The sequence below is a fragment of the Gymnoscopelus microlampas genome (genome assembly GCF_963454915.1).
Source record: "Gymnoscopelus microlampas genome assembly, chromosome: 18".
NCBI lineage: Eukaryota > Metazoa > Chordata > Actinopteri > Myctophiformes > Myctophidae > Gymnoscopelus > Gymnoscopelus microlampas.
Genome location: NC_139955.1, coordinates 46,045,208 through 46,067,555, shown reverse-complemented (window position 1 = coordinate 46,067,555; position 22,348 = coordinate 46,045,208). Strand labels below are relative to the sequence as shown.

At 46.0% G+C, this 22,348-nt stretch overlaps 1 protein-coding gene across 2 annotated transcripts in view; it reads right to left on the bottom strand.

The window, feature by feature from the left end:
- Positions 1 to 2,088: 2,088 nt before the first annotated feature.
- LOC311065286 (uncharacterized protein) overlaps positions 2,089 to 22,348 on the bottom strand; it is a 42,084-nt gene continuing 21,824 nt past the window's right edge. The window contains exons 2-6 of one of the 2 annotated variants that reach the window (XM_084085541.1): positions 21,170 to 21,430; positions 15,121 to 15,172; positions 14,637 to 14,700; positions 6,820 to 7,005; positions 2,089 to 5,710 (exon numbers count right to left, since the gene is read on the bottom strand). In XM_084085541.1, coding sequence (XP_083941667.1) covers positions 3,229 to 5,710; positions 6,820 to 7,005; positions 14,637 to 14,700; positions 15,121 to 15,172; positions 21,170 to 21,391 — 3,006 coding nt within the window. In that variant the 5' untranslated portion in view covers positions 21,392 to 21,430 and the 3' untranslated portion in view covers positions 2,089 to 3,228. Of the gene's footprint in view, positions 5,711 to 6,819; positions 7,006 to 14,636; positions 14,701 to 15,120; positions 15,184 to 21,169; positions 21,431 to 22,348 lie in introns of both variants that reach the window. The other variant, XM_084085540.1, reaches the window with a different exon arrangement.

Here is a 22,348-nt window from a genome sequence, read left to right as displayed (position 1 = left end):
GCAACGTTTTTTGGCCGGATTTTGTTTGTTTTTGTTCGTGTTTTGGTTACTTTATTTCGGTTTTAGGGTTAGGGTTAGGTTATTTAATTCTTGTTTTTGCCTGATTTTACCAATTTATTATCAAAAAACATTTTTATTTTTCATTTTTTCCAAAAAGTGGGGGGTATGAAATCACGGATCTGTGAGAGTGAGGGTGTCGCATCGTACGCACAGTGAATGGCCGTGACGCCCCTGTGTGTGTGTGTGTGTGTGTGTGTGTGTGTGTGTGTGTGTGTGTGTGTGTGTGTGTAAATATTTGCAATATTTCTGTATATTCTGTATGCATTTATCATTCATGAAAAGTGCAAAAGTTGGACTTCATCTGACCCAACCTCAGCGTATATAACCTACAATACAGAGGAATGCTCCGTTGTGGGGAACAAGAATGTGGGTGTGCATTCATTCAGTCACCGGAGGGAGGAGTGTGTTGAGCAATTGTTCTTGAGCAAACGTTGCCCAAAACGTTACCTTGTTGCAACGCGTAGATATCGCACGGCGGAGCATGACTCTCTAGAATGGAAAAGCATCTAATGGCAAACGTGTGTAGGAAATGTACCGGGTTAGATTACGCTCTGAAACCATAGCGTTTCCCTACTCTGGGAGGAGGGGGGTATTCGCCAAAAATAGACGATCTACAAGCTCACGACACGTCGCCTCGCCATTGCGTGTAGATCTTGTAGATCGGCTATTTTCAGGGAAGAGAGATGCCGTAGAGGGAAATACTGGAGGACCTAACATAGACCCCTGGGGGACTCCAGTCAATGAAGTATATAGTGTTTTCAGTGATTAATAATGATGGCATTGTCTAACATTTTGTGCTTCTTAGTATTTACTATTAGGGGCCGTGTCCAACCAAGAAGGGTTTTATTTTTTTGACTGACCACAGCGTATGTTTTGAATTGTTTATGGGAGCGACATGTTTTGGGAAACCCCAGCAGTGTGGTGTGGTGCTGAGCATTTATTTTTGCGCTGGTGCGTTGTTCACGTGTGGCGTTTTGATCTGCTTGAAGCTGGTGGAAGCTGGTTGGAGCTTGAGCTGAAATATTTTGAATATTTTCGGCGAGCGGGGAACAAAAAAAAAAACCTCAGTGGACAAACAACGGCCCCTTATGGAAGAATAGTCAGCTAGAGAAGAAGGTAAGAGAGAGAATGTTATGGTTGAACTGGTTAAATGTCCTGAGTTCATGAGACCAGCAGGCAGGTTAAATATTGCAGAGACAAAAAAAAAAGAAAAAAAAAACTCTTGTATATGTACAATTGTACTGGAAGCAGTGGGCTCTCAGAGAGAGCGTATTCCTGGTGCGATCGTACTGCAGTGCAGTACCCAAACAGTTCTTTCTGTCCAGTTCAGTTTTGTTTTTGCAAAGCAGGAGGAATCGACACATGACTCCACAAGGTGCCCCCCCGCCCCCACCCCCCCTCCCCCGGCCACCGATGTGGTCAAGTGTCCATAAACAAGCACCATGGTTGCCATAGCAATACATAATTAACAACAAGAGGGCTCACAGCCAGGGCCTGTCGGTGCCGCCGATCGGTCGTGTTCCCACGGCTTTCCTTTTTCCTGTTGATCCGTCAGTTACGTAGTCGGCGTATCGTATCGTATTGGAGCGACAGCGATCCAGTCGGTCACGTTATCCAGTGAGTCAGCATGTCAACAGGCGGTAAAGTGCTGAATGTGAGAGATAAAAGAGCACTGCACCCATTTTCAACCTGTCTTCATACAATTGGTCCTCACTGATGCTCATTATAAAATGGCGCCATTTCTGTCTATTTAAGTCTGTCTCAGAGGAGGGCTGTGGACATTTTCAGAAAAAAACATTCATTTTTGGGCGGTGCAACCGCCCCTATATGTGAGGTTTGGACATCGACCCAATTGCACCCCCCCAACCCTGCACTGTGATTGGCCACCAGTGTACCCCCCTAACCCTGCACCGTGATTGGCCACCATGACTCTATTCAGGACTGTGATTGGCTAGAAACACATGACACATGTGCATAGCCCTATAAATAGGACTATGCACTTAAAAAAAACACTTTATGTTTTTTTTTAAGTGAATCACTTCCATCACTGTGATGACCACTGTGACCACACCGCCCACTTCACACTGGGTGTGATTTTTAGTTTAAATGTGTATTAACGCCAGAACTACGGCTTCTATTTCAGCATGCTAACTGTCCAGGAAGAGAAAGGTTGTAGTTTCTAATAGTTTGGAATCCCAAATCGATGATGTCATTGGTAGGTCTGAAAACTGTCCACAGCAGCCTACTCACAGGGTGAGCAGACAGAAATGGTAGCATCTTAATGAGCATTAGTGAGAGGACTAAGGGTTATGACGATAAGGTTGAAAATGGGTGACGTGCTCCTATAAACACTCTGTCGGTTAGAGCGCCACCTGCTGGGCTGGTCAGCAGTAAGGTTAAGCGGCTGTACAGGTTGACGCTTTCGTTTATTGCTTTTTTGTTCACAGTTTCCGTTCAATGAGGTCTGCCATTTTTTCTCCACTTCCTCTTCTTTGTCATAGTCTTGTCCGCGGAATTACTATTTTCTCATCATCCTCCTTACCATTATATATTGTTTTGACCGACATATTGTTTTGTTCGACACTTTTGCCATCATATATTTTTTGATGATTTGTTTATTTGTATATATTTGTTTGCTCATCATTTAAATCTTCTCAAATATAAACTTTAATCACATCTAAGTTTTGTTTGTTTGTTTGTTTGTTTCTTAATACAAAATATCGGTAAAAACATTGGTAATCGGCGGTCTATGACTCTCCGATATCGGGATCCGCATCGTACCCAAACATGTGGCATCGGTCGCCTCTAGTCTTATCCTCACAATTACTATTTCGTTGCGGTTGGGCAGAAACCTCATACCTCCATATTTCATTTTTCATAAATTAATGCCCTACTTCATCATACTAGAGTGTCGCACGAAAGCAAAATAGCCGATCTACAAGCTCACAACGTGTCTTGTAGATCAGCTATTTTCACTTTTTTTAAAACGTTTTTTTTTTTTTAAATATAATAATAAAAAAGGGGTTTGGACATTTGAGGTTTTCACCCGACAACAACGATTTCTCATTATCATCCGTCTCTCTCCTACCCAGAGTCTTTGATTTGAGCACTTCCTGTTTCAGTCCCGTTTTGGGCGCCATCATCTTCCACATCCTCCTCCTGCTCCTCTCAGGCTTTCTCCTCCTCCTCCCGTTGCACCTTACAGTCTCCAATGTCCTCCATCTGCATCATGTCCTCCCTCGCTCCCGAAGACCCCTTCTCCGCCTCCCGCCTCCCGGTGTCTTCCTGAGGAGGCGCTGTTGAATCCGTCTCCCGACTCGGCGTCTGGCTCACCACCTCTCCCTCCTCCGCCATGGTGACCACAGAAAACACCCGCTTGCTATCGGGGCTCGCTTTGACCACGTTTACGCTACTTACTCTGCCCCCTAGTGGGGAGGAAGGGGATAACGGACTGGAAGGGGATACAGGCAAACTACTCAGCTTGTCAACGGGGACAGAGAGGACATCGCTTTTGACACCAACAACCGACGCGGGCGGAGGTTCGTCTGTTTGTCGCCGGCTTAATCCGTCTGTCTCCACGTTTCCGCCGCTCTCCGTCTCTCCGTGCCTCTCCGACGGAGGAGTGGTGGGAGTCGTGAACAGGCTTCCTCTCGTCGAGTCTGGGGACGCCACCGAGTAGACGCTACCCGACTTGACCTTCAGGCGAGGCGAACCTCCAAGGGAGGGGGTTTGGACAGGGCTACGGGTCATGGCAGGGCTACGGGTCATTGCAGGGCTATGAGTCATTGCAGGATCTGGAGTCAGGGCAGGGCTATGGGTCATTGCAGGGCTATGGGGCATGGCAGGGCTATGGGTCATGGTAGGGTCTGGAGTCAGGGCAGGACTATGGGTCATAGCAGGGCTACGGGTTTGGACAGGGCTACGGGGCATGGCAGGGGTATGGGTCATCGCAGGGCTATGGAGCATGGTAGGGTCTGGAGTCAGGGCAGGACTATCGGTCATAGCAGGGCTACGGGTTTGGACAGGGCTACGGGGCATGGCAGGGCTATGCCTCACAGCAGGGCTATGGGTCACGGTAGGGTCTGGAGTCAGGACAGGGCTATGGGGCATGACAGGGCTATGGGGCATGGCAGGGCTATGGGGCATGGCAGGGCTATGGGGCATGGCAGGGCTATGGGGCATGGCAGGGCTATGGGGTGTTGCAGGGCTATGGAGCATGGTAGGGTTTGGAATCAGGGCAGGGCTAAGCGTCATAGCAGGAATATGGGGAATGGCAGGGTTTGGAGTCAGGGCAGGGCTACGGGTCATGGCAGGGCTATGGGGCATGGCAGGGCTATGGGGGAGGACAGGGTCTGGAGTCAGAGCAGGGCTACGGGGCATGGCAGGGCTATGGGGCATGGCAGGGCTATGGGGCATGGCAGGGCTATGGGGCAGGACAGGGTCTGGAGTCAGAGCAGGGCTATGGGGCATGGCAGGGCTATGGGGCATGGCAGGGCTATGGGGAAGGGCAGGGTCTGGAGTCAAGGCAGGGGAGGGTCGAGACTTTAGTGCAGAGCGAAGCTTGGGACTCGGGGAGATACTGCGGTCTTGCAGTGGGCTGGAGCTTATCCCCAGTGGTGAAAGTGTAGCAGGAGGTTGACTAGTGGTCTTTGGGATGAAGGCTGGTATGGGGAGGAGACTGAGAGAGGGGGAGGCGGGCTTTAGGGGTTCACTAGGGGTATATGTGGGTGTCTGGGCGAGCTTGGGGCTGGGAGTGCATAGCGGTGGTGACGGAGGAGTTTTCCTCCGGACCTGCAACGAGGTGTTATCTAGGAGAGAAGATGGAGGAGATGAGCCGAGGCTTAGAGACGCTAAGCTACCCCCAAAACCTGGATCCGGGCTGGAGCCGGCGCTGGAGCTGGGGTGAGCGCGGACAGGCGCAGGAGCCGGAACGGAAGGCGATGGCCTAGGGGAGGCGTGGCCGGAGGTAAAACCTGGACCAGAGCCGGGGCCGGGGGAAACGGGAGTAGAAGTTTGCTGCGGCCCAGGAGAAGACACCTCCAGCTTCCTCTCGCCTCCGTCTTTCTCTGCGACAGGAGTGGCCATGTTGACTGTCCGTCTAGGTGAAGCCTGGATAGGCAGGGATGTGAGGCCGCCACCGGTCCCAAGTCCGGGGACATTTGTTGGGGTGACGGGACCACGGGCTGGGCTGGGCTCTGGAGTCAGCGCGAAGCTGGCACCGGTGGTTTTGAACCTGCTCTCAGTCCTGACTCCGGCATCAATCGCCGGACTAGAAGTCTGCACCGGTTCCTCCAGAACCACGGTGGGCTGCTGCAGGAATCTAAGCCCGCCGGTACCTCCCGCCCCCGCCACGGGCAGAGTTGCCGATTTGACCAGCCCGGAGGGGTCGCTGCCGCGCCTCAGCCCAAATATGGTCAGGCTCTTCCTGCGCTTGGGGGGCGGGGCCGGGGCGGTCCCGTTGGTGCCGTCGGCGGCGGCGGCGGTGGGGGGCGGGCGGACATCTTTGAACATGTTCCTCAGGTTGTATCCGTCCTCCTTCCCGTCTCCCTGCCCCTCCTTCCTGTCCTCGCTGTCCTGGGATTGGTCCAGCTGATCCCCCGAGTCGGCCTGGCCTCCGTGGAGCTTCTTGTCTGTGTGTGTGACCCGGAACCTGACGGGAAGGAGGACAGGGTTAGTGTTTTGGTTTGTCACATGCATTCTGATGTTCTACAGCAGGGGTCTTCAACGTTTTCATGCCAAGGACCGCCAAATTGATATGTATTTGGCCGCGGACCCCCCCACCTGAAATTGTTTTGTGCCAGGGACCCTCAGAAGCAAAGATTTGAGTTAAAAATGTTCACTTTAAAAAGTGTATATATATTCAGAGATATGCACAAGATTTTTCAAAAATAGCAGATCTACAAGCTGGAATAAGCCATCCAGGCTCCTGGTGAATCAAGACCATAAAACATTTGACTCTGTGTCCAAAAGATATTTGAGTATTTAATTAGATGTTATACTTATATATATAATATCCTTTTTTTTGTGCAGTTTTCAAATATTTTTGGACACAGAATCAAATGTTTGATTCACCAGGAGCCTGGATGGCTTGGTTCCAGGCTTAAAGGAATTAATATAAATCATAAGCTCTATGGGAAAAATGTATAATAATAATAATAATAATAATAATAATAATAAATTGTATTTGTATTGCGCTTTACATTTGAACAAACCTCAAAGTGCTACAGTACAGAATAAAAACATTTGCATAAAACAATCTAAAAAAGGAGGGTCTTAATTATTATTTGTTAAACAAGTAAAAACAACAAGCAAGGGGGGCAAAGAAAACCTAGGGGTTAAAACCTAAAATGCTTTATTAAAAAGGAAAGTCTTTAATCCTCTCTTGAGAGCATGGACAGACTGTGGAAGACCCTTCGCTGGTCCGGGAGTGAGTTCCATAGTAGAGGGGCAGCTGAGCAGAAGGCTTGGGCGCCCATGGTGCGGAGCTCGGTGGGGGGGTAGGGGGGGGGGGACTTGGAGGCGGTTAGTGTTTCCAGAGTGGAGGCTGCGAGTGGAGGTGTGTGGCTCGAGCAGTTCCTTGAGGTAAGGGGGGGGGGGGGGGCATTCTATATGTGCCACAAAATCTCCGCCACTGCTATGCTCTATACTTGGTCAACTTGACCAAGGTAAGGTGTCGTGTCGTGTCGTGTCGTGTCGTGTCGTGTCGTGTCGTGTCGTGCAGTGCAGTGCAGTGCAGTGTAGTGTAGTGTAGGTACCCACCTTCCCACAGCGAGGATAGTCTGTTCTCCAGGTTTCTGCTTCAGGTAGCGAGGGGTCCGGCTCGGGCGCCGTCGGCCCTTCTTGTTGCGGCTCTGAGCACACAGCATGCAGGAGGTGTTGTGGTCACTGCCTGAGTGCACGGTGTGCATGTGGGGCGGGATGCCCCCCACCGACTCCTTACGAAGCCTGGAGGTTAACAACATGGTATACTTTAATCATCTCAGGTTAACAACATGGTATACTTTAATCATCTCAGATTAACAACATGTTATACTTTAATCATCTCAGATTAACAACATGGTATACTTTAATCATCTCAGGTTAACAACATGGTATACTTTAATCATCTCAGATTAACAACATGGTATACTTTAATCATCTCAGCAAAAGAAAATCATATCACACAACTTGATTTGTAGGGATTTGTTTAGTCACCCATGAGTCATTTCATCGATTTACTTAAAGGATGACTTCACCCATTTTTAACCTATCATCATCACGTCTGTAATGCTCATGATAAAATGGTACAATTTATTTCTACTCGGTCTGTGTCTCATAAACCCGCCTACCAGTGACATCATCGTTAGGCATTTTTTTTTGTTCAAACAAGATTTCCCATTTTTCTTTTATTAATGCGAGAACAATGGCTTCCATTACAGCATGCTAAGTTTACAGGAATAGAAAGCCTGCATTTTCTATTAGCTTGGATTCCCCATCGATGATGTCACTGGTAGGCAGGTTTCTGAACTGTCCACAGGCCTCCTCTGAGAAACAGAGTGAGTAGACAGAAATGGTACCTATTGTAATGAGCATCAGTGAGGACCAATTACATGAAGATAAGTTAAACATGGGTGGAGTTGTCCTTTAAGATTTACACACAGACGGTTAAACAGCTAACCGAAATGTGTGTCACTAACCGTTTGGGACTAAATAACCAAAACTAAGTACAAAATATTTTTTATATAAAATATTAAAATATTAACAGAATATTAATGGAATAAATCACTTAAATACAAACTATAGTTGTTCCTCATACAATATTTTATAATACCTAATAAGAAAGAAAAAAAACATTTGAAAAAAGACTGATATAGACCATAGACTGTATAAATGAGATGGACAAACCCCCTCCGCTGCTTTCTACAGACCGAAAATGACGCCTTTGCTGCAAGACTGTAGGTCCGCCTTCTTTCAATACGCGTCAGAATGAGTTCAGACCATTATTGGTTGGGTAACTTGTCAATCAAGAGCGGGGGGCGGGGAATGAATGCTATTGGTTGTGTAGCGTGTCAATCAAATCATCCCGCCCCTCCTAGAGAATAGCCTACTTTATCGTCAATTTTATAATAAATAGAACCATAATTTAGCAAAACGCATATCCTGATGATTGAAAGGAGACTTTAAACTAGCGACTGGAAGCATATAGAATTTATGACAATTTTTATTACAGTAAGAAAATCTAGTCTAAAGTTTGTCAAAAAACCCATTCACTTGCGCTAAAATAAATTCTTTCTGAACTCACAGGTCGGCGCAGGGTAAAACAGCGCCACTCTGGCCATTTTGTCGGCCTCATCGTAAATATCTCAGCCTTGCCCCTTGATATAGACCTACAGTATATGTCGCAATACATTTGAACTGCCCTGTAGGTCTGCAACTTTATTTATTGATATGACGTCATAGATGGTTAACCGCCCACAGTCCAATGGTTAACTATTTAACAAAAAAGGTCCAAATGCCCATCCCTAATGTCGACTGAGCTACTGTGTCTGGGTAGCTCAGTCACAAGGTCCTGGGTTCGAGCTCGAGCACCACCTACTCCGTACTATGAGTAGCATGGCTTGGGTAACTAACTACATTGCGTGGTAAGTAGGCCTGCTGGGAGCTGATGGTGGGTCAACACCTCCCAGAGGTCTAGCACACTGAACAGTGGATAGACACCCTCGTTCTCTGACATACTTTGTTACTTGATGATTCATCTCTCAAGACAGATTCAGAGCTCCGCTGAATCTGTCGGCAAGTCCCTATAGAACGTGTAGAGGCTAGTTTACAGTGGGCGGGCCTTTGACCAGGAAGCAAGCCGCGCTTTACCCAATCAAATGTAGTGGGCGGGACTTACATGTGTGATTCTCATTTCGGAGACGGATAGCTACACTGTAGCAGCATGGGGGCTAAGCTCCCTCAGTTTAGCTCCCTCTTTAGTGCGCGAGAGATTTCAGATGTGCGCGTGAACGTCCAGGCGCACGCCGCGCGCTACAGGGAACGTTGTGTAACGTCCATGTTACGCGGTACAAATGTTAGTAGTATGAAAACAAAGGAGGACCGCCGGAAGAAGAGTAAAGGGGCCGACATCCGGTCTACACAGGGAATTGGGTGGTGCCCCCTGCAGAGGCAAATTCAAAGGAATTGTTTTTGTTTGTTTTATGGCCAATGGGTTCCCAGATTGCTTGATGATTGACATGGAACTGACTTGCATGTCAACCCTTCATTTCGTTGCTGAGCACGCAGCTTCAATTCTAACCCTTGATCAACCGCCGTGGTGGAAACCAGCTCCTCGCCTCAGGAGGTGAACTCCAAGAAAACTAGCACTCCTTCAATCTGACTGGTTTTCCTCTAATAATGTAACACAGTGGTTCTCAAACTATTTCATGTCAAGGACCCCTAAATTGATCTGAAGATGTTTTGAGCCAGGGACTCCCAGAAGAGGTGATTTGTGTTAAAAAATGCAAAATGTTCCAAAAAACATTCAAGGTTTTTCAAAAATGTTTAAAAAAAGCAGATCTACAAGCTCGCAGCGCGGCACAAAGTGAGGTGCTGTGAGCTTGTAACTTATAAATAGATAAAGTTGTTACAATGACTGTGATGCTACATTAACTACTTTTGCTGGGGACCCACTGGAACCTCCCCAAGGACCCCCGGACCCCACTTTGAGAACCAATGTTGTGACATATACACCACATATGGTGCTCAAAATTCTCTCTGGAAGATAAATGGCCAGGGCTCTGCTCTTCACAGCGTGCTATGCTATAGACAGACAGGGATTCTCAGACTCTCAGAGTGGACTGAAGATGGCACCGTGGCTGATGACAGTGAGGTCACACAGAGGAGACAGCTCCGTCCGTTTGTGGTCAGTCAGACTGAGAATCCACAGACCGTGACAAACACAACTAGAATCCACAGAACGTGACAAACACAACTAGAATCCACAGAACGTGACAAACACAACTAGAATCCACAGAACGTGACAAACACAACTAGAATCCACAGAACGTGACAAACACAACTAGAATCCACAGAACGTGACAAACACAACTAGAATCCACAGACCGGGACAAACACAACTAGAATCCACAGACCGGGACAAACACAACTAGAATCCACAGACCGGGACAAACACAACTAGAATCCACAGACCGGGACAAACACAACTAGAATCCACAGACCGGGACAAACACAACTAGAATCCACAGAACGGGACAAACACAACTAGAATCCACAGACCGGGACAAACACAACTAGAATCCACAGACCGGGACAAACACAACTAGAATCCACAGACCGTGACAAACACAACTAGAATCCACAGACCGGGACAAACACGACCAGCAGAAGCCTCAGATCTGTATGACAGTGATATGGCTGCTGCCTCAGTGAACCGAATATCTATCATCTAACATATAAATAGCCTACAATACCTAGCCTAACATTTTGCATTCAAACACCAAAAATAACTCCCATTTCAAAACAATGTCACACTCTCATGTCTGAATAACACCAGGGAGTAGAATTGAACATCGTATCATTGTTTTAGACAAAATGTATCACTTTATAATTACTATCTCACTCAGGTGATAACATACAGAGTTCATCTTCCTTCCCATTGATAATGCAGTGTTAATAATGGCACCAAAACTATTAACTAATAAATAAACAATAGTCCAGGTCAGAGTCCAGCATGTGGATGCAGAAAAGATAACCATAATAGATAACCAGCAAAGGTCAGGCCCTTCCTTACAGCTGCAGACCTAGAAAAGGTCATCCACGCGTTTATGTCCTCCAGGCTTGACTATAGCAATGCACTTTATTCAGGGATCAGTAAGCGAAATATTCAAAGACTGCAACTGATACAAAACGCAGCTGCAGGGCTCCTGGCCCACACAAAGAGAAGTGTGTACATTACACCAGTCCTTGCAGCCCTTCACCTGTGAGTTTTGAAATTGATTTTAAGATTTGACTGCTTGTTTTTAAAGCCCTAAATGGTCGGGCTCCTGCGTATATCTGTGATCTTTTAACTCCCTATAAGCCTGAGATCATCCAGCAGGGCCCTATTGATGGTTCCAAAGTATCTCCTTGTCACAAAGCCCCATTGAGCATAAACCTCCAGAAACTGCTGCATGTGCCGCTGTCAAGGACCTGATTGCTCCTCTAGCCTGTATACAGTGCAGAGGTGTGCACAAATGTATTTATGAACAAAATTTGGACAGGAACATGGATTAACGACTATTTATGCACTTATTTTATGTACGTTTGAATCTAAATGGATCCAGCAACTACATTGGATCGATTTTTTTCTATTTCTTGGAAAGTAACAGTTATATTTGGACAGGTTTTCTGTCCCGACAGCGACAATATACTGTATCAATAAATCATGCTATTTATTATACAACCTCCCATTTTGCCCCTGGCACAAAACTATTTGCAAAAAAGGAACGAGTGATAAAAAACAACCAACAAGTGTTGTAGTCTGCAGGGTGGGATGCATCACATATTACAGTAGTGCAACACACCACAGTGATGATACATCACACATTACAGCAGTGCAACACACCACAGTGATGATACATCACACATTACAGCAGTGCAACACACCACAGTGATGGATGCATCACATACAGCAGTGCAACACACCACAGTGATGATACATCATACATTACAGCAGTGCAACACACCACAGTGATGATACATCACACATTACAGCAGTGCAACACACCACAGTGATGGATGCATCACATACAGCAGTGCAACACACCACAGTGATGATACATCACATACAGCAGTGCAACACACCACAGTGATGATACATCACACATTACAGCAGTGCAACACACCACAGTGATGATACATCACATATTACAGTAGTGTAACACACCACAGTGATGATACATCATACATTACAGCAGTGTAACACACCACAGTGATGATACATCACACATTACAGCAGTAACACACCACAGTGATGATACATCACACATTACAGTAGTGTAACACACCACAGTGATGATACATCACACATTACAGTAGTGCAACACACCACAGTGATGATACATCACACATTACAGTAGTGCAACACACCACAGTGATGATACATCACACATTACAGCAGTGCAACACACCACAGTGATGGATGCATCACATACAGCAGTGCAACACCCCACAGTGATGATACATCACACATTACAGCAGTGCAACACACCACAGTGATGATACATCACACATTACAGCAGTGTAACACACCACAGTGATGATACATCACACATTACAGCAGTAACACACCACAGTGATGATACATCACACATTACAGCAGTGCAACACACCACAGTGATGATACATCACACATTACAGCAGTGTAACACACCACAGTGATGATACATCACACATTACAGCAGTGTAACACACCACAGGGATGATACATCACACATTACAGCAGTAACACACCACAGTGATGATACATCACACATTACAGCAGTGTAACACACCACAGTGATGATACATCACACATTACAGCAGTGTAACACACCACAGTGATGATACATCACACATTACAGCAGTGTAACACACCACAGTGATGATACATCACACATTACAGCAGTGCAGCACACCACAGTGATGGGTGACACAGCAAAAACAGCCCAAACACACAGGGATGAGTCAGCAAAAGTACAGGCCTTGTCACAACTCCATTTTGAAAGCTGTTGCTCTGCTGTCGGCTTCAGGGACAGTAACTAAGTACATTTACTTGAGTATACTGTACTATATATATATATATATATATATATATATATATATACATATACACACACATTTTTTTTCACTTTCACTCTGCTACATTTCAAATAGAAATATTGTACTTTTGACTCCACTAGATTTCTAGGAAGGGAAACTCACTCTCAAACACACAAACTTTAAAAAAAAATATATATATTGAATTAACACCTATTTCAAATATAGTGAAAATAGCAGAACATTTTTTTTTTTTTACATAAATCTTCTGTTCTGGGGGTCACTGCTTTTCAGATAGGGGTCTGCGGCCAAATCTATACAATGTGTGGGTCCTTGACATGAACATGTTTGAGAACCACTGCTCTACAAACAAGGCAGGCAGTCCAGTGTCTCCCAGAGTCTGTCTGCCCTGACCCTGTCTGTGTGTGTGTGTGTGTGTGTGTGTGTCTGTGTGTGTGTGTGTGTGTGTGTGGAGGACGAAATATGATGCTGGCAGCCGCAGTGCTGCTTCTTTATAGAGCAACACATACACACACCCACACACACACTCTACCACACCCACTAGCACAGGTACAACCGCAGCCTAACTACTGCAGCAAAGGGAGAGAGAGCGAGAGAGAGAGAGAGAGAGAGAGAGAGAGAGAGAGAGAGAGAGAGAGAGAGAGAGAGAGAGAGAGGAGGAGGGAGGGAGGGAGAGCAACCGTTTTAAATGCAGCATCACTGAATGCTGTCGTTTTGATGTTTTCTGAATGCTGTCGTTTTGATGTTTTCTTCCAGATCCTCCAGGGACCAGTGTCCATGTCAAACTACTTCAAAAGAATGAGAGTGAGGCACAGCTCCACTGATCTCATTCCCTCCAGATTCAAACATGGGGATGAATTCATTCTACTATTATGCCACCAAAACGTGGAACGTCCTACCACCAGCCATCAAAAAGTGTGTGACTCCCTCAAATTCTGCCCAAACCCGACCCTACCTGACCCGACGTTTTTGGGCCGAGCCTGGCTGAAAATCTATGCTTATTAGTCGGGCCGAGCCGTGAAATATATATAAAAACAAAAACAAAAAACGATTACCACAAAAAAACAAAAAATAAATGTTTTTGTGGTTGCGTTGGATGCAGCTCAAAGTGAACTTTACACAGCTAAGCCAGTGGTTCTTAAACATTTTCATGCCTATTCCCCCCAGAATAGGAATGCTGGGGTTTGAGAGACTATTGAGAAATGACACAAAAAAAATGAAAAAAATGAAAATAGTCAAGTTCACAACTCATGGCGCTGTCACACGTTGTGAATATTTTAGAACCTTAGGGAAAAAAAGCTTTTGTCAATAAGTACAAGCCCAAAATAGGGAAGTTTATTTTTAATTGTGTTTTTTTTTTCTAGAGCTGTTTACCCCACACCTACGTCGCCCTGCCGATGCGACCAATATGTCTGAGTCATGGTGTCGGGAGCTTTGTCAGAGTAGGACCCGTCTGTCTGCGTTCCTTTTTTTTTGGGGGGGGGGGGGGGGGGGGGCTTTTACCCATTAATGGACAGGACAGTATAGGCTGACAGGAAATGGGGAGAGAGATGGGGAGTGACATGCAGCAAAGGTCGTCGGGATCGGGACTCGAACCCACAACGCGCTGTCAGGCTACACAGGTGCCTGGTGCCTTGGTGTCTGTGTTCCTTTTGTGCCCGTATATGGAGATATATATATGTTAAAAAGGAACGGTCCTCCCTTTTTAACTTTAATATAGGTATAGGAGGGTGTATAATAATTCTTTCCTCTCTCTCGTTATTCCCCCCCTCCCCCAGTGGTCAGAGGTCATGACTGACCTGGGGTCATGACGGACACACACGTTCTGGGTCCCCAGCATCTCCTTGAAGGCCTCCATGTTGGCTGCAACACACACACACACACACAGACACAGACACACACACACACACACACAGACACACACACACACACACACACACACACACACACACACACACACACACACACACACACACACACACACACACACACACACACACACACACACACACACACACACACACACACACACACACACACACACACACACAAAGCATAAATTGACCTTTAGAGCACTATAACGCAATATGACAAAAATGTTTGGAAAATCTTTTGAAATGATAATGTAGAAAATAATAATAGTTGGGGAAAACACAGTGTCAGTGTTGTTAGTGTTTGTGTACTGTCAGTGTGTTGTTAGTGTGATGTTAGTGTTTTGTCAGTGGTTGTGTTGTTAGTGTGATGTCAGTGGTTGTGTTGTTAGTGTGTAGTTGGTGTGCTCACCCTCGTTCTCTATGATACATTTGAGGATCTGCTCCACTGTGTCCTGATTGTCCTCGTCATCATCTGAGACAAAGCACACACACACACACACACACACACACACACACACACACACACACACACACACACACACACACACACTGGTCAGCATTAAAGAGTAGGGGTCATAGGTATTTGTAGTGCGCCCTCCCATCCAGTTCTAACACAGGCCTGGGGGGCTCAGTCCATCCAGTTCTAACACAGGCCTGGGGGGCTCAGTCCATCCAGTTCTAACACAGGCCTGGGGGGCTCAGTCCATCCAGTTCTAACACAGGCCTGGGGGGCTCAGTCCATCCAGTTCTAACACAGGCCTGGGGGGCTCAGTCCATCCAGTTCTAACACAGGCCTGGGGGGCTCAGTCCAGAGAGAGGGGAAAGAGAAAAACATATATAGGACAAGACAAAGAAGACCAGACTAGGACAACGAGAACTCAGTCACACAGCAGGAGGGAGTACGCACACGCACGCACACACACACACACACACACACACACACACACACACACACACACACACACACACACACACACACACACACACACACACACACACACACACACACACACACACACACACACACACACACACACACACACACACGCACTTTTAAACTTTTAAAAGCAGAAGTTTTATTTTAAGGGAACATTCTGTTATTATGGATATAAATAAGTAAACTGTGATTCTCTGGCAAACACATGGACATTATTAAACACATTATGGACACATTTGCACCTTGACATAAAACACAGAGATTACACTCGATGCATAGACCAAGTGTAGCGATATGGAACGGAAAAGTAATTAAACCCTGTCTTTCTTGTCTTAATATTGCTAAGTATTCTTACAATGGATTATTTGCATTGCAAACGACACAAGTCACACGATACGATAAGTTGCTGTTTACATATCGATGTAGTTGTATCGTTGGAATTCAAAATCAATACATCGATACAACTACTGTATTGTTGCACCCCTATTAAAGAGCCTCTCCAGAAGAACATGAAGCTAAAACACTCTGTGTTCTGCATTAACATTTTACTGTGATGCTGATTAGATATAAAAAACAACAACAAACAGTAAACATCTGAAGCAGCAGAAACAAGACAAACAAGACATGCTGTGTTCAGCATTAAAGAGCCGCGCCCTCTACGGTAGGTTGAGCGTTTTACATCTGTTTAATGCTTAAGCTATCCTACTGTCTGTCTCTCTTTCCTACTGTCTGTCTCTCCTACACTGTCTGTGTCTCTCTTTCCTACTGTTTGTCTCTCCTACACTGTCTCTGTCTCTCTTTCCTACTGTTTGTCTCTCCTACGCTGTCTCTGTCTCACTTTCCTACTGTTTGTCTCTCCTACGCTGTCTCTGTCTCACTTTCCTACTGTTTGTCTCTCCTACGCTGTCTCTGTCTCACTTTCCTACTGTTTGTCTCTCCTACGCTGTCTCTGTCTCACTTTCCTACTGTTTGTCTCTCCTACACTGTCTCTGTCTCACTTTCCTACTGTTTGTCTCTCCTACACTGTCTCTGTCTCTCTTTCCTACTGTTTGTCTCTCCTACACTGTCTCTGTCTCTCTTTCCTACTGTTTGTCTCTCCTACACTGTCTCTGTCTCTCTTTCCTACTGTTTGTCTCTCCTACACTGTCTCTGTCTCTCTTTCCTACTGTTTGTCTCTCCTACCCTGTCTCTGTCTCTCTTTCCTACTGTTTGTCTCTCCTACACTGTCTCTGTCTCTCTTTCCTACTGTTTGTCTCTCCTACACTGTCTCTGTCTCTCTTTCCTACTGTTTGTCTCTCCTACACTGTCTCTGTCTCACTTTCCTACTGTTTGTCTCTCCTACGCTGTCTCTGTCTCACTTTCCTACTGTTTGTCTCTCCTACGCTGTCTCTGTCTCACTTTCCTACTGTTTGTCTCTCCTACACTGTCTCTGTCTCTCTTTCCTACTGTTTGTCTCTCCTACACTGTCTCTGTCTCTCTTTCCTACTGTTTGTCTCTCCTACACTGTCTCTGTCTCTCTTTCCTACTGTCTGTCTCTCCTACACTGTCTCTGTCTCTCTTTCCTACTGTTTGTCTCTCCTACACTGTCTCTGTCTCTCTTTCCTACTGTTTGTCTCTCCTACACTGTCTCTGTCTCTCTTTCCTACTGTTTGTCTCTCCTACACTGTCTCTGTCTCTCTTTCCTACTGTTTGTCTCTCCTACACTGTCTCTGTCTCTCTTTCCTACTGTCTGTCTCTCCTACACTGTCTCTGTCTCTCTTTCCTACTGTTTGTCTCTCCTACACTGTCTCTGTCTCTCTTTCCTACTGTTTGTCTCTCCTACACTGTCTCTGTCTCACTTTCCTACTGTTTGTCTCTCCTACGCTGTCTCTGTCTCACTTTCCTACTGTTTGTCTCTCCTACCCTGTCTCTGTCTCTCTTTCCTACTGTTTGTCTCTCCTACACTGTCTCTGTCTCTCTTTCCTACTGTTTGTCTCTCCTACACTGTCTCTGTCTCACTTTCCTACTGTTTGCCTCTCCTACCCTGTCTCTGTCTCTCTTTCCTACTGTTTGTCTCTCCTACGCTGTCTCTGTCTCTCTTTCCTACTGTTTGTCTCTCCTACACTGTCTCTGTCTCTCTTTCCTACTGTTTGTCTCTCCTACACTGTCTCTGTCTCTCTTTCCTACTGTTTGTCTCTCCTACACTGTCTCTGTCTCTCTTTCCTACTGTTTGTCTCTCCTACACTGTCTCTGTCTCTCTTTCCTACTGTTTGTCTCTCCTACACTGTCTCTGTCTCTCTTTCCTACTGTTTGTCTCTCCTACACTGTCTCTGTCTCTCTTTCCTACTGTTTGTCTCTCCTACACTGTCTCTGTCTCTCTTTCCTACTGTTTGTCTCTCCTACACTGTCTCTGTCTCTCTTTCCTACTGTTTGTCTCTCCTACACTGTCTCTGTCTCTCTTTCCTACTGTTTGTCTCTCCTACGCTGTCTCTGTCTCACTTTCCTACTGTTTGCCTCTCCTACACTGTCTCTGTCTCACTTTCCTACTGTTTGTCTCTTCTACACTGTCTCTGTCTCTCTTTCCTACTGTTTGTCTCTCCTACACTGTCTGTCTCTCTTTCCTACTGTTTGTCTCTCCTACACTGTCTCTGTCTCAGCTTTCCTACTGTTTGTCTCTCCTACACTGTCTCTGTCTCTCTTTCCTACTGTTTGTCTCTCCTACACTGTCTCTGTCTCAGCTTTCCTACTGTTTGTCTCTCCTACACTGTCTCTGTCTCTCTTTCCTACTGTTTGTCTCTCCTACACTGTCTCTGTCTCTCTTTCCTACTGTCTGTCTCTCCTACACTGTCTCTGTCTCTCTTTCCTACTGTCTGTCTCTCCTACACTGTCTCTGTCTCAGCTTTCCTACTGTCTGTCTCTCCTACACTGTCTCTGTCTCACTTTCCTACTGTCTGTCTCCCCTACCCTGTCTCTCACAGCTTTCTGTCTGTCTCTCCTACACTGTCTCTGTCTCTCTTTCCTACTGTTTGCCTCTCCTACACTGTCTCTGTCTCACTTTCCTACTGTTTGTCTCTCCTACACTGTCTCTGTCTCAGCTTCATCGTAGGTAAGTCCTGCCCAATGTAGGATGTCACCATTTCCAGCGACAAAGTCCCTGGTGGCTTCGGTTCCGACTACCAAGAGCCTGGGCGTTGTCCCGGACGGTCAGCTGTCCTTCAAGGCACATGCACTACAGCGGTCACTCGCTCCTGTAGTTTTACACTATATAACACCCCAAAGATCAGACCGTTCCTCACCCAGGAGCCTGTCCAACTCCTTATCCAGGCCTCAGTCATCTCAAAGCTTGACTGCTGTACAGTGTTCATTTCGTCGACTAAAACTATAACAAAAAATGTTTGTCGACTACCTTTTTTCACTGACCAAACCCAAACAAAAACTAAGACTAAATATATTGACAAATTCGTCAACAAATAAAAACAAGACAAAAATGTTAGTGAGGGACTAGCGATCCAGTAGAACTAAAAGACGAGTCATTTTATTTTGCGCTCGGGTGTTGCGCCCTGAAAATAGCAGATACACAAGCTCACAACGCGTCGCATCGCGACGCGTTGTGAGCTTGTAGATCGGCTATTTTCAGCATGCAACCAAGTGTAAAATCAGCCATTACGACGCCATCAAGGCACCGCTAAAAATACATTTTGGCCGACTAAATCAACTGTAGATTTAGTCGACTATAACCATATGATATTTAGCTAAAACATTTCAGATGACTAAAATATGACTAAAACTAAATGGAATTTTATTCAAAAGACTATGACTAAAACTAAATCAAAGTTTGCTGTCAAAATCAACTCTGCTCCTTATTCAGGCCTCAGTCACCTCAAACCGTGACTACTGTAACTCCCTACCGCAACGGTGTCACGCCATTAGTCCCGCCTATTGTTCTGAAGTACCGTTGGTCCTATGGTGGTGCACAGACAGTATAAAGAAGCCTAACCCTAACCTCATAAAAAAACTAACCCTAAGTAGGTCGGTATCAGCCCAGAACGTGGGACTCTATCCCCGCTACAATGCGCTAGACCCCTGGGGGACGGAATGCCGTGGCTGCGCCACACCTACCATCATCAGCTCGTATTACTCACTACCGCACGACTTGCCGCACCCAAGCCGCCGCGCTATACTCATACGCTGAGTTGGCGGTACCCGGGATCGAACCCATGACCTTGTGGTCCAAAATAAGGAGAGAGCTCTACCAGACTGAGCTGCCCGGACACACACCCTATCCTCACGCTATAACCTAATACATTTCAGTGGAAACAAGTGTCATTTTACATGTTAAGTTATAACCATTATTTTATACTTTGGCAATTCCAAAATAGCAGATCTACAAGCTCATAGCGCGGCACCGAGTGCCGCGCTATGAGCTTGTAGATCTGCTATTTTTTTTTTTTAATCGCCAATAATCTTTGAATATGATTTTTTTTAAGCAAACATTTGTATAAAATATGTTGCTCCAGGTGACCTCCCAGAAGCAACGATTTGAGTCAAAAATGTTCCCTTTAAAAATATATATACATATTCAAAGATTTTTCAAAAAATAGCAGATCTACAAGTTCATAGCACGGCACTCAGTGCCACGCTATGAGCTTGTATATCTGCTATTTTTGAATAGCCTAAAGCAGTGGTTCTCAACCAGTGGTCCGGGGACCACCAGTGGTCCTTGGGGGGAGTACCAGGGGGTCCCCAGCAAAATGAGTTAACGTAGCATCAAAATCATTTTAACCACTTAGCTTTGGCTATTCAAAAATAGCAGATATACAACATGAGCTTGTAGATCTGCTATTTTTGAAAAATCTTGAAAATGTGTGCATAGCTTTGAATATACATATCTTTTAAAGCAAACATTTTTAACTCAAATCTTTGCTTCTGGGTGGTCCCGGGCACAAAACATTTTCAGATGGGGGTCCGCGGCCAAGTGTATATCAATTTAGGGGTCCCTGGCATGAAAAGGGTTGAAAACCACCATTATAAAATAATGGATGAAGTGGTTTACACCGTTGGTTCTCAAAGTGGGGTCCGGTGAGGGAGTTCCAGGGGGTCCCCAGCTAAATAAATGGTAGTTAGGAACCAAATGGGCGCTTATGGGTCTGTAACTCTGAGAGTGTACAAATGGAACCAAATGGACCCTAACGGGTCCATTTGGTTCCATTTTGTACACTCTCAGAGTTAAATTAACATTGATTTTTACAATATAAATTGGGGTCCCAGAGATAGAAATGCCATTAAATGGGGGTCCGTAGCCCTAACGCCATGTCAACTGGGGGTCCAAGAAATTTAAAATGGTTGAAAATCACTGCTAGAGCCGTAAAAAAAATCTTCTCTTATGGGGGTCCCTGGCATATCTTTTTCAAATGGGGGTCCGCGGGCTAATAAGTGTCAATTTGGGTGTCCTTGACACGACAAAGTTTGAGAACCCCTGGTTTACACAGATGGGTTCCCGGGGTTGAACGGGGGCCCCTGTGTCGGCCCCTGGTCAACACACAGACTCACCTCCTTCCACGCTGTTGTTCAGGCCCTGCTTCTTCTCCTCCTCCTGCTCCTCCTCGTCGTCCATGTCGGCCGTGCGGCAGCGGTAGCCCTTCTTCTTCAGCAGGTGGCAGATGAGGAAGCCCAGCAGGCCCGTGACGAAGAACAGGAAGACCACCACGAAGATCATGTAGGGAGGGGGGGGCTCCCCCACCGCCGACGCGTCCAAGTCCGTCATGACTGGAGGGGTGATGGGGAGGGGAGGGGGCGAGTCACACTGATGGAGACACAGAGAGAGAGAGAGAGAGAGAGAGAGAGAGAGATAAGACCTTTATTGATCCTGCAAGAGTGGGGGGGGGGGTCGCCAAACTGTACTATCACGCTGTGTAGTGATTCTCAAACTGTGGGGTCCGGGGACCACTGGTGGGCTACGAAGGTATTACAAGTGGCCCCTGTGGTTCTCACACTTAAATATTTCAAGGACCCCGCCCCCTTAAAGGAATAGTTCACCCCAAAAAATAACTTTTTTTCCTATGGATTAGTCACCCCATGGACACTTGAATTCATGGATATTTTTTGTTTTTTGTCTCATTCCTAAGACAATAATTTGATAACCAGCGGACTTGTAGGCAGCGGTTCCGGCAGGAGACACAAAGGAGGCTCTTTGTGTCTCGTACTAGAACCGCTGCCCGTCATCAAATTATTGTCTTAAAAAATAATATCCATGAATTCAAGTCTCCATGGGGTGACTAATCCATAGGAAAAAAAGTAATTTTGGGTGTGAACTATCCCTTTAAGCCAATGTTAATATAAGACATACAACATACAACAGCATGTTGTATGTCAGCAGTGCTTGCATAGCGTGCAAGACAAAGGAACATACAAGAGAACGCACAGTGAGCACGTCTAATACTGTCCATACTGTAGCCTACTGAACTGTTGTCTATTGAACCAGCAGCCAATCGACCACCTGCTAAATCTTCCCACAATCTCCAAGTGAAGGGGGTTTGAGTGGTTCCTCGCTACACGCACCTTCATCACCTCCTCCCTCTACCCCGTCCATAGCCGTAGATTACACTACTCTCGTAGATATATTTTATGATTCTGACATTTTCAATCTACCAGAGTCATAGCGACCATCCCCCCCCATTTCCCACTGGATGTTCAGCTCCTAAGCCTGTAAGGTAGGGTCTCC